The 17,062-nt window shown below is 45.1% G+C and overlaps 1 protein-coding gene across 4 annotated transcripts in view; it reads left to right on the plus strand.

Moving 5' to 3' along the window:
• OBSCN (obscurin, cytoskeletal calmodulin and titin-interacting RhoGEF) overlaps positions 1-17,062 on the plus strand; it is a 270,890-nt gene that overhangs the window by 25,860 nt on the left and 227,968 nt on the right. For all 4 annotated transcript variants that reach the window (XR_012644111.1, XM_074985301.1, XM_074985298.1 and 1 more), the window contains exon 3: positions 12,546-12,815. Coding sequence is in view for 3 of the 4 variants with exons in the window: in XM_074985301.1 (XP_074841402.1) it covers positions 12,546-12,815 (270 nt within the window). In the remaining variant the exon portion in view is untranslated. The remainder of the gene's footprint in view (positions 1-12,545; positions 12,816-17,062) is intronic.

Below are 17,062 nucleotides of genomic sequence, written 5' to 3' on the forward strand. Positions count from 1 at the left end.
GCTTTGTGTGAGTAGACCTCAGCACTTTATGAAGCAGGTCAGTATCATTATCTCCATTTAACAGCTGGAGAAACTGAGGCACAGAACATTGGCATGATATGCCCAAGATCAGCCAGGTGAACGGCAAAGCTGGGAATAGAAGCCAGGCCTCCTGCATCCCAGTCCAGTGCTCTAACCACTAGGCTCTAATATAACCAGAATGTAGCAAGGTGCAAACCAACCAGGTTCACCCTGGGCTCAGAGTAGCCAACATGGATTCACCAGGGGCAAGTCCTGCCTGACCAATCTGACTAGCTTCTATGATGCCGTAACAAGCTCTGTGGACATGGGGAAGTCAGTGGATGTGATGTACCTTGACTTCAGCAAGGCTTTTGATATGGTCTCCCACAACATTCTTGTCCATAAGTTAAGAAAATATGGATTGGATCCTTGGACTATGAGATGGATAGAAAGCTGGCTTGATGGTCGGGCCCAATGGGTAGTGGTCAATGGCTCAATATCTGGATGGCGGTCTGTTTCAAGCAGAGTGCCGCAAGGCTTGGTTCTGGGACTGGTTTTATTCAACATCTTTATTAATGACCTGGATGAGGGACTGGATTGCACCCTCAGCAAGTTTGCGGATGACACAAAACTAGGAGGAGAGGTAGATACGTTGGAAGGTAGAGAGAGAATCCAGAGGGACTTGGGTAAATTGGAGGACTGGGCCAAAATAAATCTGATGCGGTTCAATAAGGAGAAGTGTAGAGTCCTGCACCTCGGGTGGAAGAATCCCAAGCATTGTTACAGGCTGGGGACCAACTCGCTCATCAGCAGTACGATGGAAAGGGACCTAGGTGTTATGGTGGATGAAAGGCTGGATATGAGTAAACAGTGTGCCCTTGCAGCCAGGAAGGCTAATGGCATACCAGGGTGTATTAGGAGGAGCATTTCAAGCAGATCTAGAGAAGTAGTTATTCCTCTTTATTCAGCACTGGTGAGGCCACATCTGGAATATTGTGTCCAGTTTTGGGCCCCCTAGTGTAAAAAGGATGTGGATTTTCTGGAGCAGGTTCATCGAAGGGCAAAAAAATGATTAGGGGTCTGGAGCACAAGACCTATGAGGATAGGCTGAGGGATTTGGGCTTGTTTAGCTTTCAGAAGAGAAGACTTAGAGGTGATTTAATAGCAGCCTTCAACTTCCTGAAGGGGAGCTCTAAAAAGGAGGGTGAGAAATTGTTCTCAGTGGTGTCAGATGGCAGAACAAGGAGTAATGGTCTGAAGTTGAAGAGGCAGAGGTGTAGGTTAGATATAAGGAAAAACTACTTCACCAGACGGGTGGTGAAGCATTGGAATGCGTTGCCTAGAGTGGTGGTGGATTCTCCATCCCTTGAGGTTTTTAAGTCCCGGCTGGACAAGGTCCAGGCTGGGATGACTTAGTAGGGGTTGATCCTGCTTGAAGCAGGAGGCTGGACTAGATGACCTCCTGAGGTCCCTTCCAGCCCTGGGATTCTGTGATTCTGTGAAAGTCAACAAATAACATAAATGGCCAGCAGGAAATGAGATCTTAAAAATTCTTCTTCACTTCAAATCCTCCTATGAGTGTCCTCCTTTCCCAGCCACCTCAGGGGTAGTCCAGGTTGTTCCAGTTGCTGCCTTTTCCCGCAGAGCGCACAGATGGCTGTCAACACCCTAGAGTCTCTTTGGTCTACCAGGCTGAGAGGCTTGGCCTAGAAGTAGCCTCTTGCACTGAGCTGGTTGAGTGCTGCCCACCTGAAGCCAATGGAAGAATTGGAGCAGCAAAGTGAGTGGGATTTGGAGCTGTTTGGAAGAGGTTTCAAAAGTCAGTATGTTGCCCAATAGCCCCTTTCCTGAAGAACAGTACTTATATATTGTGCGTTTCTCCCCATTGTTCAACCAGCTCTACACCTTGTATAGGTTCAAATGGTGCATGTGCATCTCTAAAATAACTGGCCATGGCTACGTCTACACGTGCAGCCAACATCGAAAGAGCTTATTTCGATGTTGCGACATCGAAATAGTCTATTTCGATGAATAACGTCTACACGTCCTCCAGGGCCGGCAACGTCGATGTTCAACTTCGACGTTGCTCAGCCCAACATCGAAATAGGCGCAGCGAGGGAACGTCTACACGTCAAAGTAGCACACATCGAAATAGGGATGCCAGGCACAGCTGCAGACAGGGTCACAGGGCGGACTCAACAGCCAGCCACTCCCTTAAAGGGCCCCTCCCAGACACAGTTGCACTAAACAACACAAGATACACAGAGCTGAGAACTGGTTGCAGACCCTGTGCCTGCAGCATAGATCCCCAGCTGCCGCAGCAGCAGCCAGAAGCCCTGGGCTAAGGGCTGCTGCCCACGGTGACCATAGACCCCCGCAGGGGCTGGAGAGAGAGCATCTCTCAACCCCCCAGCTGATGGCTGCCATGGAGGACCTGGCAATTTCGACGTTGCGGGACGCGGATTGTCTACACGGTCCCTACTTCGACGTTGAACGTCGAAGTAGGGCGCTATTCCTATCTCCTCATGAGGTTAGCGACTTCGACGTCTCGCCGCCTAACGTCGAAGTTGGTGCCGCTACTTCGAAGTAGCGTGCACGTGTAGACGCAGCTCATGTGTGATGTAGTGTGGGGGATATGTGTGTGTGTGTGTGTGTATGTGTGTGTGTGGGGGCGGCTCACAGAGGGTGGGGGGCTCCTGCTGAGGGTAACCTGGTGACCAGGTGACACCTCCGGGCTGCAGACAAAGGGGGAGATGGAGCCTGAGGGGTTTGAATTGGAACTGGGAGTTGGGAAGCAGTGAGTCTGGGCTGGGCGAGAGAGAGACAGAGGAGGGGGCAAGGCCCTGGCTCCAGGGCCCCCTTGGGGCCTCCTGTCCCCAACATGGATGGGACTGGCTGTCTCTGCCGGCTGTACTGACTGCTCTGTAGGACGCTGGGTCCTGTCAGCTAATAAACCCGCTGTTCTCCTGCTGAGTGAGAGTCACTCCTGCCTGCAGACGGGGTGCAGAGCTTGGGGACCCCGAACCCCATCACACCATATATTTGGAATACGTTGGGCATTTATACAGGAGATAAGGAGTGGGGCATTGCATGCTGGAAATACTGCATGTTATTTCATACAGCTGCCCTGCCGCACCAACACTGCCAATGGATTTGACACCCACTGCTGCCCCTCTTCAAGGACTTCAGCAGCTATCAAAACAAAAAGCAGTCAAGTAGCACTTTTTGTTTTGATAGTGTATAGACTAGCACGGCTTCCTCTCTGTTACTATTCAGCAGCTATGTGGATTACTGGTGACCTTTCATGTCTGAAGATGAGGAAAGTCAGGGTACAGAAATTTGTACAAACCAGCACTGCCCTGTAGGGACCTGCTTCAAAGCTCATTGAGTTCAGTGGAAAGATTCCCAGTAACTTCCAGGGATTTGGGCTCAGACCCTCTATGTAATGCCGACGTGCCTCATCCTGCATTATTTTGAACAGAAGAAAAGAATGTGTTGCAACAGAGTTTTTTAAAAGAAAACCTTGTAGGTTGTCTCAGGATTTATGATTAGACATCGTAAGGGAAATAAAATCTATGATACAAATCAGTTGTGGTTAGGCTAGATGATCCTTTTAACCTGATGGTTTTAAGATTTTACTAGTAGGTATACCCAATGTTGCTCGAGTCCTTGATTCATTTTTAAATAAAAGGAAAATGTACTTGCCTTATTGAAATGATTGTATTTTTCAAAAATGTTTATGAAGTTGATTTTAATACTTTTTAAAATGGGAATTCCATCAAGTGTGTTTTTTTAATTTCAACCCTATAAACTTTTATCATTTGTTGTGTTTTACCCAAAAAAGAGGCATAGTCAATTTGATTTCCAATAATACTGTCTTGTAATTTTCAAAACGTGAGCATTGATTTAGTTGTGTCAAAACAAAGCACTTCTCCAAATTTCTCCATTTTCTCTCTTTTCTGTAAGGTTTATTGAGAACCAAGCCTATTCTGGGTTCCTCCTGTTGTTCTGGCTCATCTTGGTTCAGTCTCTTTCAGCATTCACTTGGCTGTGTCAGTTCTGAGGACTGTACTTCAGTTGGTGATTCTGTCTCTTTTCTGTTTGGTTTTATGAAAAAAAATCCCATTCCTGGCCCTGGCACAACCCATTTTCCTGCCACAACTAAACCCTGACCTTGCTTTAAGTTATAAGTGGAATTTCCATCCCTAGGGCTGTGTCTACACAGGCACAAATCTTCGAAATAGCCATATTTCGAAGATTACTAATGAGGCGCTGAATTGAATATTCAGCACCTCATTAGCATTAGGACGCTGCCGGCCGCCGTGCTTCGAAAGCGCGTGGCTGGGCGTGGCTACACGGTGGTCCTTTTCGAAAGGACCCTGGACCTTTCAAAATCCCCTTATTCTGATCAGTGAACAGGATAAGGGGATTTTGAAAGGTGCGGGGTCCTTTCGAAAGGGACCCCTGTGTAGCCACGTCGAGCCGCGTGCTTTCGAAGCGCTGTGGCCGGAAACGTCCTAATGCTAATGAGGTGCTGAATATTCAGTTCAGCACCTCATTAGTAATCTTCAAAATATGGCTATTTCGAAGATTTGTGCCCATGTAGACACAGCCTAGAGGTTTTTAAGTCCTGGCTTGACAAAACCCTGACTTGGATGATTAAGTTGGGATTGGTCCTGTTTTTACCAGGGAGTTTGGACTCCATGACCTCCTGAGGTCTCTTCCAACCCTTTAATTTTATGATTCTGTGAAGCTGTGTGCCAAATATGGTGGTCTTAGCTTTTATCATTTAGGTGGAGTTCTTGATCAGAGAGACAAACTCTCTGAAATATATAGGAGATGATGCAGTCTCTGGTTGATGGGGAAGGACTTAGATGTGCTGGCAAACATCCAGAAATAGCGTTACTGAAAAGGATTTTGGAATGGAAGTCTCATCCATTCCATCTGGAAGCTCTAGCATGAGTCCCTAGGATATGGTGAGTACGCAACTGCCACTCCTTGACTGTAGCCCCAGAGGAAAACATTAGTTATCAGTATTTACTGTCAAGCATTACAAGTGAGTCAGAGAGCTAAAATGGAAATGCGTATGGGCTGTTTCTGGGTTCCAGTTACTTACTCAGTCCAGGCTTTCTGATCTACAATGGAATGAATGGAAAATCTGTGTGGGATGGTTATAATTAGCAGAATCCTTGTGCCAACCTGAGTCCCTCCAAAAAGACATGGAAATAAGTGAACCATTATTCTGTCATCCATGGTATTCTCTGTGTGCTGTAATCTTGCATTTGAGCAGCACAGCTTCCCTGAATAAACATGCCTTGTTTTGATAAGGCAAAAGCAGTGACAATGTTCTTCAAGGCTACATCTACATCAGAAGCATCTGTCTACAGAAGTTACTGTCAGACAAAACTCTCTAGTGCGGACACAGCCCAAACGTTCACCTTTCAGCCAATGTGACACTGCAGTATATATCTGTGTACGTTTGTAGGGACATACTTATGGCTATGCCTACACTACAGAGTTTTGTTGACAAAATTGGCATTTTGCTGACAAAACTTGCCAAGCGTCCGCATTACAAATACATTCTGTTGACACTAAATTGTGGTACTTCTGTTGGCAGCGTTCTGCCATCCCCCCATTGGGGTATGTCTATACACACCGGGAGATTGAGCTGCTCAGGGTCGATCGTCTGGGGTTTAATTTCACATGTCTAGTGGGGATGTGCAAAATCGATCGGGAGTCAACAGCTGATCCCTGTACTCCTCATTATTGCGAGGAGTAAGGGAGTTTGATGGGAGTTTGATGAACCTTCCTGTTTGAGCACGGCCAGATAAGTCAATCTTAGATACGTCAGTTCTAGCTACACAATTGTTGTAGGTGGGATTGCATATCTAGGCTCAACTTTCATGTCCAGTGCAGACCTGGTCTGGGATGGGCTGGAAGAAAGACACTATAACCCACTTGTTAAGAAAGGGACTAGGGCAGCCCCCAAGTGCCTATCACGAAAGTCAGCTGTGTCAAGATTCTAGAGATCTTAGTACGGGATGAAATTGCCAGACATTTGCAGAAATATGAGCAGTAGCAAGCAGTCAGCCAGGTTCTCTGAGGGGGATATCTTGCCTGGCAAACCTGTCTGAATGTCTCCAGGAGATAACTCAGAGATGGGATGAAGCAGGGAGCATAAACTATGCGACTTCCTGAAAGGCATGTGACACAGCTCTACAGAGTGTATAGTGTTCGCAGGTATGGCAGACGAGGCACTGTTCTTGGGCCCGGCCCATGAGAAGTTCAACAGGGTTGAAGAGTGCAGAGTTGGGCCCCTTGAATGAAGAGGGTACAGGTTAAGTAAGCAGCAGCCGGCTATAAAGGTTGAAGGTCATAGGTTAAGTAGAGTCGTGATGACGTGTGGCATCACAAAGGGGCTGGTACTGAGGCTGATGCTGGCTTACTTTGCTCAGAAATGACCTAGACCATGGGTGTCCAACCTTTTGGCTTGCCTGGGTCACATTGAGTGAAGATAGTCTTGGGCCGCGTACAAAATATATAATATAGTTAATGTATATAAATCACATAATAACGTTAAAAGTTTACGATGTTGTGGGGCTGCATTACTAGCTGTGCAGGGCCGCATGCGGCCCACAGGCTGCAGGTTGGACACGCCTGACCTAGACTGAGGGAGCAGTGAGGCTGCAATCCAGGTAGAGAAAAGGTTTTGCACCTGGGTGATGGTGGGGGAGGGGATAAAAACAGCACAAGAAAAGGAAATAGGATATGGGGGGGCTTAGCTAAATTTCCTCTGTGGACAGAATTCTCCCCCTCCTGCAGGTAAAGGGAGTTTCAGGTATTTGCTGGAGCAAAACATCCAGCTTCGGGGTGGGACAAAGACTGGTGTCAAAGACAGGAAGTGGGGGAGAGATGCTGCCAGCAGAAGGATGCAATTGACACAGCTTGAGAGGCAAGGTGGAGGAGATATCTGCTGCCATCTAGGCTGTATCTACACTTAGGAAAAGATGGGTTAGAGCTGTATTTTTTAAAATAGCTTCAGTGCCTAGCAGGTTTGGGGTGTGCGGATGAGGCACGAGGATGCGACCCTCGGGAGAAAATGGTTTCCAAAACAAGCCAGATGCAGACCTGGTTTCAAAAAAACCAAAGATCCTCTTGTGGGAGCTATGTCTGCTTCATGCAAGTGCTTGCTTTCTTCTGAGGGCTCCAGCCAGTTGGTTTCCGAAGTGGCTGATTTTTTTTTTTCAACCCCAGATTTTACAAGTATTCTCTTTGTTTCGGAGATTTATTGCTGAATTCAAGAGCCTGTAATGGATCTCTCTGCTATGGCTATGAACAGGCAAATAAATGTAAAACAATTTCAGAGCAGAGTAGTGAATATCTAAAAAGTAATTCACACAGTCCCTGGGTAACTAAATTAAAAAATCTTTCAGCGCAGTCAGAGCCAGCGGGGGTGGATCATATGTTTGTAACTTGGGCAGAGGCAATAAAAATATAGCAGTCTTTTCCCCAGCATGCTGTACTAGTGCTGATGGAAAAGCTGGATTTTCCAGTCTGCAGGCAATTCTGATATTACAACATTTGTTTGATCCCAAATTGAGATAAGAAGTCAAAACACTGATATTTTTATGAACTGAAACACTCTGAACTTTTTTAATTGGACCTTTCAGAACATGTCCTTTTGATTCAGTTGGACATTACACTGCATTCATCTGGGTGGCCATGGTGCATCAGGGAAGTTTTGTCCCTGTCTTCTGTAAGGGCTGAGTTACCCAATTAGACTACATCTCCCACAATGCACTGCAGTCATTGGACTCCCACAATGCGCTATGCAACTCAAACAGAAAGAAGTCACCTGTGCATCATGGGAGATGTAGTCCAGCTGGGGACCACAGCCCACGGGAGAATAGAAGAATGAAGCAATCAAACTTCAGCTCCCATGAGACACTGCAGCTGCTCAGGTGGGTAAAGAATAATGCAATAAAGAGCCAAAAGCAAAAGATTTTGATTTTGTTGAATGAAGGGAACAGTTCTGATTCTGGTCAACATGAAATGGGTAGTTTTGCTTTTCCTAGTGGGAAATTGAAAAATTTCAGCAAAACCAACATTTTCCTGTGGAAAATTTAGATGTTGTAGGAGAAACCATGATTTTCACTGGGGAAAAAAAATTGGAGGGGAAATTCCCAGCCAGTTGTGAATTTTAACCAAATCCAGACTTGGGCATTGATGGCTTCCCTTCACTGAAACTGGAAAAAATGATCATGCTGTATCCCAAATGAATCATTGTTTGTGGGTAAGAATTGGACCTGCCAATCTTCACAAGGATAAACATTCACAGTTGGGATCATGTTTAATTGATAATAACAAAAATAATAATTCTGTTGGCTAAGTCTGCCATCTTCATAATCACTATTATTATATTATTGCTTTATTCATTAAGTTGCTTCTAAAAAGGTGAAATTACTAATAGATGTTTTAATAAATGGCTAATCGATTGTACTAGAGTCTGACAGGCCAAAAACATGTTTAGAAACATAAATCATCAAACTAGCTTTTACCGATGTGCTTATATTCTTTGTATCAATTGCTACTCATGTCCGTAACATTATTATAACATTTAGTGATAAACTCAGCCATTTATAAATGGAAGCTTAATATAAAATCTGAATTAGATTACAACAATGCCTAGGAAGTTCAGTCAAGAATCAGGGTCACTCCCTCTGGGGCATCTGGCATTGGCCAGTGTCAGCAGACAGGACGCTGGGCTAGGTGGACCTGTGGTCAGACCCAGTGTGGTCGTACCTATGTTCCAAAAATAAGTAATAAAGAGTCCCAGTGAGCTTAGAAAGTGGATGTCTGACAGGAGGTGGCAGGTGAACCAAACAGGTAAATGTTGGCAGGATAAGTTAAAAGAAACAAAGTCTCTACTCACCTAACTAACTAATCAAGCTGGGGGACAGTAATTTTTTATTTAATTTTTAATTTTGATTTTTGAAGGTTGTAATCAGTCCATTGTGCTGATCATGCTGACATGCAAAGTTTACAGGAAATATAACATGATAAAGCAGATAGAGAGCAGATCTCTTCCCCAGAATGAGCAGTGTAACCACCACCCTAGATAGTAATCACCAGATATTTCCTTTCCCCAGGCACCTGTGAGGAAAGGTGGACCCTGCACCTCATTTTTACTGTCCACAAGGCAGAATGGATTGTTTGGTTAAAGCAGGGCCTAGGATCAGAAATCTTATTTTCTTTTTATTTCTCTGCCATGCTGACTTACAGTGAAACTTTAGCAGGCCACTTAGCTTTTCTGTGCCTTGGTTTTTCCCTCCGTAAAATGAATGCAATAATATTGAAGTATTGCCTAGAGACATTCCAAGGCATATATGTAAAATCATCAGGACCCTGCAAAATGGAAACAGCAATAGAAGTAAAGTATATTATGTATATAGAAGCAACGTATGTTATGCCAAATTGATGGTGACTGGATATATGGGGAAAAGGGGTAAGTGAGGAATAAAATTGCAGCCTGCCTCAAATTTATTAATGGAAACAGATTCCACACTGCTTGAGTTTCAGTTTTGTAACTGTTTTTTTATCAAAGACCACATTTTGCCTGGAACGCTGCACAGCGCACAGGAACACTTACAGGATGGATAACGTAAATACAAGCACTCATCATTATGTACAAAGCTATGTTACTTTTGGAAGATACACCTGAACCTGGTGGGCCCCTAATGGAGTTGATCCTATTTTGTTTTAGATACTTTTCTGTGGTTGTACAGAAAAAGGCACTGATAGAATTTAACTCATTGCTTTACACAGAAAAGTGAATCAAAATCGATGTATCTTTCACTTTCTTCTGGCACCTTCAGCATGTAAATTTAATTCCCTGAGATTAACACCCACTTGTACATGGGGACAACAGGAAAGCTTATCCAAACGAACTAAACAATAAAGCAGTCCAGTAGCACTTTAACGACTAACAAAATAATTATTAGGTGATGAATTATTTTGCTAATCTTTAAAGTGCTACTGGATTGCCTTTTTTTTTTTGATAGCGTATAAATTAACCTGGCTATCTCTCTGTTCGTATCCGAATTAACTAAAGGTCTGATTATAAAGTAGATCAGTTCAACTACATAAAGCCCTTGTGTGGATGCTCTAATTCAAAAAATAAAGTTGCTTAATTAATTTGGATGAATTCTTCTTATGAATTCAATTAAGGTCACTTTAAGTCTGAAAACGAGAGTCCAGACAGGGATTTAATGAAATTTACCTAATGTTCTTTAAAAGTTAATTCAGTTTTTTTTTTTCTCCTGAGGCAAATGTCTCTGTGTAGACAAATTTAGATTCATCTCTGAATTTGACTCACGGGTTCTTATACCATCTGTTTTTTTGCTTTCCTGCTCTGCCCTTCTCCCCAGGCCTCTCAGTGTATGCATTGCATCAGCTCTAACTCCTTGCAGGACAGACTCAGAGGTGACACATAGTGTGGTGTGAGGTTCCTGGCAGTCAGTGGGAGGAATGTAACTTACATGCTGAAGGGGTCAGAGAAGGTTTATGTTACATTCATGTTGATTCTCATAGATAACCTTTGTCTGGCCTCTCAAAGAGGCCCTTTGTGGGTCTCTGCCCTGTGCACGCTCAAGCACACCCTAGTCAGGCTGACAGCAGGATGAGGAGGTATTAAGAACTAATTGTGTTGCCCAGGGTTGGTCTGGGAGGTAGTGAGTGGACCAGAGTGGCGAGGACAATGCCAGCAGCAGGTCGGAACCCTGGGACCCTTCACAGTCTGGAGCTAACTGGCCTCCGACAGCCAGGTCTCAGGGTACATCTAGACTACATGGAAGATTGACCTGGTCAGGGTCAATTTTTCGGAGTTCGATTTCACATGCCTGGTAGAGACACGAAAAATCGAACTATCTGGGGTCAGCAGTCAACCCCAATATTGCGAGGAATAAGGGACGTTGATGGGAGATTTTCTCGTGTCAACCTACCTCTGTGAACATGGCCTGGTAAGTCGATTGCAAATAAGTCGATTCTAGCTATGCCATTGCCATAGCTAGAGCTGCATATCTGCAATTGACTTGCCTGCCCTCAGTAACGCCCTTTACTTGCCCTCTTATGAAATGCCCTGAGTGCCTTGTGCAAAAGATGTGCAGGAACAGTTGTCCTGTCATCCGTGAAAGACTCTTACAAAACCGATGTCAGTTGTTTTGCCCACCTCCTGCTGCTGATGCAGATTTGTATTTCGTAGGCTGCAAGTCTAAAGTGCGCAGAGCAAGCTTTACTGGATTGCATTGCTGCATAAGGTCACCTCAGCCCACTGTACTGGCTGCATCTGCTCACAGTCCCTCTGGTAGATGCCTCTTCCCTACCATGTGTAACACTGACAGAGCTGGGTTGCTAGCACCAGAGACAGAACCTGTGAGCAGAGGGTCTAAAGCCCTGCACTCTACCACATGAGCTAAAGGCCAGGTGGTGCTCAGCTGAGGCTATAGAGCAGAGACTTCACTCACCCCAGATGAGGTCTCAGTGCCTCTGGGTACCACACATGCAAACCACATGCTCACAGGCCTTGTTGTAAAGACCATTCATGCTTTTTGCCTTCCCGGGGGCAGTTGACTGCCATGTTTGCTCCACCAGACATGCCAGCCTATGTCACCTATTGGTCCACATCTCCTTCCAAGTACTTTGGTGCTTTCTCCTACACCACCCTTTGTGTGTGGAACAAACTCCCTGAAACAACTCTACAAAATCACTACTGTATCCCCCTGCAGGCTCACCCTCTGCTTGGACGTCCACCCAGCATTGAGAATGGTGCAAGAGTCACTGGTGGGCTCAGTTCACAGTTCCTGTTGCTATTTCTTTGGTCTAGCTCCCCAAACCTCCACTTTTGTTTCGTGGTTTTTAGACACCTGTTGCATCGTGTCACTAACTGGAAACATAAGTTCTTTTGATGCCACGTCTATCTGAATGTTTGAGTAAGGTCTCTAGTTGCTATTATAGTAATAATAATTAATAATATTGTAACACCGGCAGACCAAAGTTGCTGGCACCAGGGGGTTGAACCTGTAATCATAGGGCCTAAAGCCCTGTGCTCTACCACATGAGCTAAAGATTGGCTGAGGCTGTAGAGCAGAGACTTCACTCATGCTAGTCTGAGGTCTCAGTGCCTCTGGGTGCTACAAGCTTCCCTGTTCTGAAGAAGCATGTCCTAAGCTTCTGAGACCTTCCAGCAGCTCATCCTAGATGAGCCCCCATTGTAATACTGACAGACCTGGATTGCTGTCACCAGGGATTAAACCTGTGACTGTAAGGACCAAAGCCCTGTGCTCTACTGCATGAGCTAAAGGTTAACTGCCCCTCTGTGAATGCTGTAGAGCAGAGACTTCACTCACCCTAGTATGAGGTCTCAGTGCCCTTGGGTACTACAATATAACCTATAATTAACAATAATGCATGCACTTTTCTATCTACTGACTTGCACTTAAGTGCTCCAAAGATGTTACAAGTTCTTACTCCTTTGTCTCATTTCCAAGAGCCCACAGTGCCATTCAAGACAAAACTGAAGGATGTTGAAGTTCAGGAGAAAGAGTCTGCCACCTTACAGTGCGAGGTGCCCGTCCCTAGCACGGAAACCACCTGGTTCAAGGAGGAGACCAAACTCCAGCAGAGCAAGAAATACAACATTGAAGAAGAAGGGACATACCGCCGGCTCACCATCCAGAATGTCACCACAGACGATGATGCCGTCTACATCTGTGAGATGAAGGAGGGGAGCCGGACCATTGCGGAACTGACAGTCCAGGGTAAGAGAGAGAATCCACTGTAATAGGTTTTTCCTTCCCCTTTCGTGCCTCTTCACCGCCCAGAGGCTTTGGCTTGTGTGGGCAATAGTAAAGCAAGTGAAAATAAGCATTTGCACAGGCATTTTGTCCTCTGGTGTGTGGTGCACAGCGTGCTGTGAATGTGGTTTCAAAACACCTGCAGTGTTATGGGGCCAGTGCAATGACTTTCTCTACAGCCCCAGACAAATCACATTCCTGGTCTCAGTTTCCCTAAGGGGAACCTAGGGGGATGGTTTTCGAAAGCCTTGAGAGCTTGATGCCAGACATACTTCCCTGTAATATTCCCTTCTGAGGAAGCATGTCTCATTTTCGGTCTAACTGTACCCCCATCGAAGGTCATGTTGGTACCCCACTGTAAAACCTGATGTAAGAAGAGAATTGGGCCTTGTCAGATTTGTATATACAAGTGCAAGTTGTGTACCCGCAAACAAATAGAGAAGTGCAAGCATTGTGGGAAATTTGACCCACAGAAGTGCAGGAGTTGATGGAGGAATTTTAAACCCGCTCTTGGGAATATATTATGGATTCCTCAATTAGGTGTAAAATTACACAATTTGGAGATGAAAGCTGTTCATGTCATGCACACAAAAGAGTTAGACTAAAAACATAAATAGTATTATTGAAAGGTTGCAGTATTACCATACTTTATTTCTCAGAATTCGTAACAACTAACTGGAACCCAAAACAGAGAATGACAAAGCAGGCTGCTCCCTAAAAGGGCGGCACAACTCCTTCTACTTTGTACACTAGAGTGACAGGCTGTAGACTCATTCATTTGACCCCTATCACATGGCTTCCCTCAGAGGTTCCACTCGTGCAAGCTGTGCCAGGATATTCTCACACTTAAAAATAGCTTGTCGTTTTTAACACATGTTCCAATACACCACAAAAGTAATGTCTTGGAGCACTATCTCCCTTTTTCCATGGTACGTGTTGCTCCCTAGAGGGCGTGTGCTTCAAATAAGGAAAAGAAGATAACCTCATTAAACCCTGAAAAAATATCCATCCAAAACTTGAATATTATTATGGCCACGACTTAGCAAACAAAGGCAATTTTGCATGTGTAAGATGACCTCACACTGCAGGATGCAAGTTGGTGTCATGTGGGAGTCGGAAACAATTGTTTCCCTCCCTGTCAGAACATTGCATGGCCAGCCCTAACGGCACATTGGAGTCCATTAGGAGGAGCATGTCCAGCAGATCTAGCAAAGTTATTATTCCTCTCTGTTCAGCACTGGTGAGTCCACATCTGGAGTACTGCGTCCAGTTCTGGGCTCCAGTATAGAAAGGATGTGAATGCATTGCAAAGGGTCCAGCAGAAGGCAACCCAAAAGATTAGGGGGCTGGACCTATGAAGAAAGGCTGAAGGATTTGGGCTTGTTTAGTCTGAAGAAGAGAACAGGGATGGGGCAATTTGATAGCAGCCTTCAACTTCCTGAAGGATGGTTCTGAAGACGATGGAGAGAGGCCATTCTCAGTAGACATGGATGGCAGAACAGGGAACAGTAGTCTCAAGTTACAGGGATGAAGTGTAGGTTGGGTATTAGGAAAAACTATTTCACCAGGAGGGTGGTGAAGCACTGGAATGAGTTACCTAGAGAGGTGGTGGAATCTCCATCCTTAGAGGTTTCTAAGTCCCAGCTTGACAAAGCCCTGGCTGGGATGATTTAGTTGAGGTTGATCCTGGTTCAGACAGGGGGCTGGACTCGATGACCTCCTCCTTCCAGCCCTAGGCTTCTATAGTCCAATAGTGGTTCATCCCAAGGATGGGATTTGGGTACTAGTGACAGAGAATTCACCTGAGGCTTCAGGGTTAGAGATACCACGGAGAATTCATGGCACAGTCACAATAAAAACAAACGACTTCAAATTGTGGCCACAGCAACCTTGTGGGCCATAGTGATGAGCATGAACAGTGCCTCAGTTTGCTCTGACCTTGTCCTCTTTGAAATGGACTGTCTGAAGCCTGTATCCCATAGGGATGGGTTGCAGACCAATGCGGAAGAGCAATCATCTCCAAGGGGTTAGGAAGAGGAAGCATAAAGCCTACCGGGAATGGCAGGAGGGACGGATCAGCAGGGAATGCTACTTTTTGGAGGTTAGAAAGTGTAGTGGGAAAATGAAAACTGTCAAAAGCCCTAAGCAGGGTTGGACATCCAAAGGAAATTAAAACCAACAGTCCAAGGAGTTTTAGCCACATAAACACAAAGAAAACCAGGCAGGAAGAAGTGGAACCACTAAACATTGAGAACTGCGTGGAGATGAAGGTTAATCTGTGTGTGGTCCCACACCTGCATTAATATTTTGGCTCTGTTTTTAATAAGGATAATAAAGAACCTGAGGGCAGTGGCAGCGTGGAAACTTAAACATCTTGAGGAGATCACATTGGAGGGCCCTGATAATCTCCATCCCAGACTTTTAAAGGAAGCAGCCCGTGACATTGCAAGCCCAGTAACACGGATTTGTAGTGATTCCATAATCTCCAGTGTTCTGCCCTACAACTGGAGAATTTTGAGGGTGGTATCTACAGTTATTAACTGGCCTGCTTAGGGATTGTGGGGATGGGGTTTGGAGTGTTAGGCCAACAGGGGGCTGGGACATGGGAGGGTCTGGGGGGCAGGAGGGCGTAAGGCATGGAAGGGGGCCTGAGTGTATGATGGGGGATGCTCAATTTTGGCAGCTCCTCGCTCCTGATGCTCTTGCTTCTCCAGCTGCACAGCAGCCCCCACCATCCAGAACCCTGAGTCCCTTCCCATGTCCCATTCCCCTGCCCTAAACCCCTTCTTGGACACAAACTTTCTCCCAGAGTTTGTACCCTGCAGGCCCCCAGTCTCCTGCTGGCCCTGCACCAACTGCAATATAGGACTTTCAGTGCAGATCAGAAACACCAGTGTGTGGAGTTTGCCAAGTGCAGGACACAAGAGCTTTTACTGTATAAAAAATGAGCCGGGGAGGGGAGAGGAAGCGATCCATGAAATTATAGGCTCAGTACCTTAACCATAACTGTATGCAAGGTCTCAGGACAAGGGTTGGAAGAAAGAGCAGTTAAGGACATAGAGGTAAATTGGCTAAAATACAGTATGGTTTTACTAAAGAGAATTGTGGTCGACCAACCTGATCTCTTTCTTTGAGAAGGTAAATGATCTTCTAGACAAAGGAAATGCAGTAGTAGTACCCTTGGAGGTCTGTGAGGGTAGTTCAGGGGGTACATTAAAAAATAAAAGATTGATAAAAATGATCATAGAGAATAAGTTTTAAATAAATTGCCAAGTTAAAATCATTTATTATCTTTAAATTAAATATCTTCCAATGATGTTAACTGCTGTCTGAAAAGCTGTGCTGTGGTTTCCTTTTTCATTTAATGCAGTGTACATAGTGGCTAGAATGGGCTTTGATGGGGGCCCATGAATGGTTTGGAGGTGATTGGGGGGGTCTGGTTCAGTGAAAAGTTTGAGAACCACTCCAGTAGATCTAATCTATATGGCTTTCAGTAAATTACTTCATACAGGTCCACATGGGCAATTATTAGCTAACCTGGAGAAGACGGGGCTTTAACATAAGAATCAAAAGAGAAGAAAGGAACTGGAGGAATGGGAGACAATGGGGCATGCTGACGGGTGAACTGTCAGTCTGGAGTTCCTCAAGGACTGGTCTTGGGACCCGTTGTATTGAATATTTGCATTAAGGAACTTGCTACAAAATGTAGGCGTGGGCTAATAAAATTTGCCCATGACACAAACTGGGGAGGATGGCCAATGCAGAGAATTGTCATATCAAGCAATAAGCTGGAAAACGGGAGTAAAAGAAATGGGGTGCCATTTAAGAGTGCAGCATGCAAGGTCATGAATTTACAGATTAACAAGAATTTTTGCCAAGCTGGGAAAGCATCCGAGGGGTCATCTGATTGCTCTCTATAAATATGTCAGTGGGATAAACACTAGGAAGGGAGAGGAGTTATTCACGCTAACAGACAGTGCTGACAGAAGACCAAATGTATATAAACTGACAATAAATAGTAGGCATCCTTCAGTCTGCATAGACTATGGATCGCGCCCTTTATAGTTTCAATTGAGGACTTCATTTACAGCGTCTACTGTGACTATGAAGACCCACACAAGAGTGACAGTCCTTGCTGCATCTCTTGCAGATGTGGTGGGTGTCTGGCAAGTAGTCAATAAATCTAGGTTTGAAATTAGATGAAGGTTTCT

Source organism: Carettochelys insculpta, chromosome 2, assembly GCF_033958435.1.
Source record: "Carettochelys insculpta isolate YL-2023 chromosome 2, ASM3395843v1, whole genome shotgun sequence".
Classification (NCBI taxonomy): Eukaryota; Metazoa; Chordata; order Testudines; family Carettochelyidae; genus Carettochelys; species Carettochelys insculpta.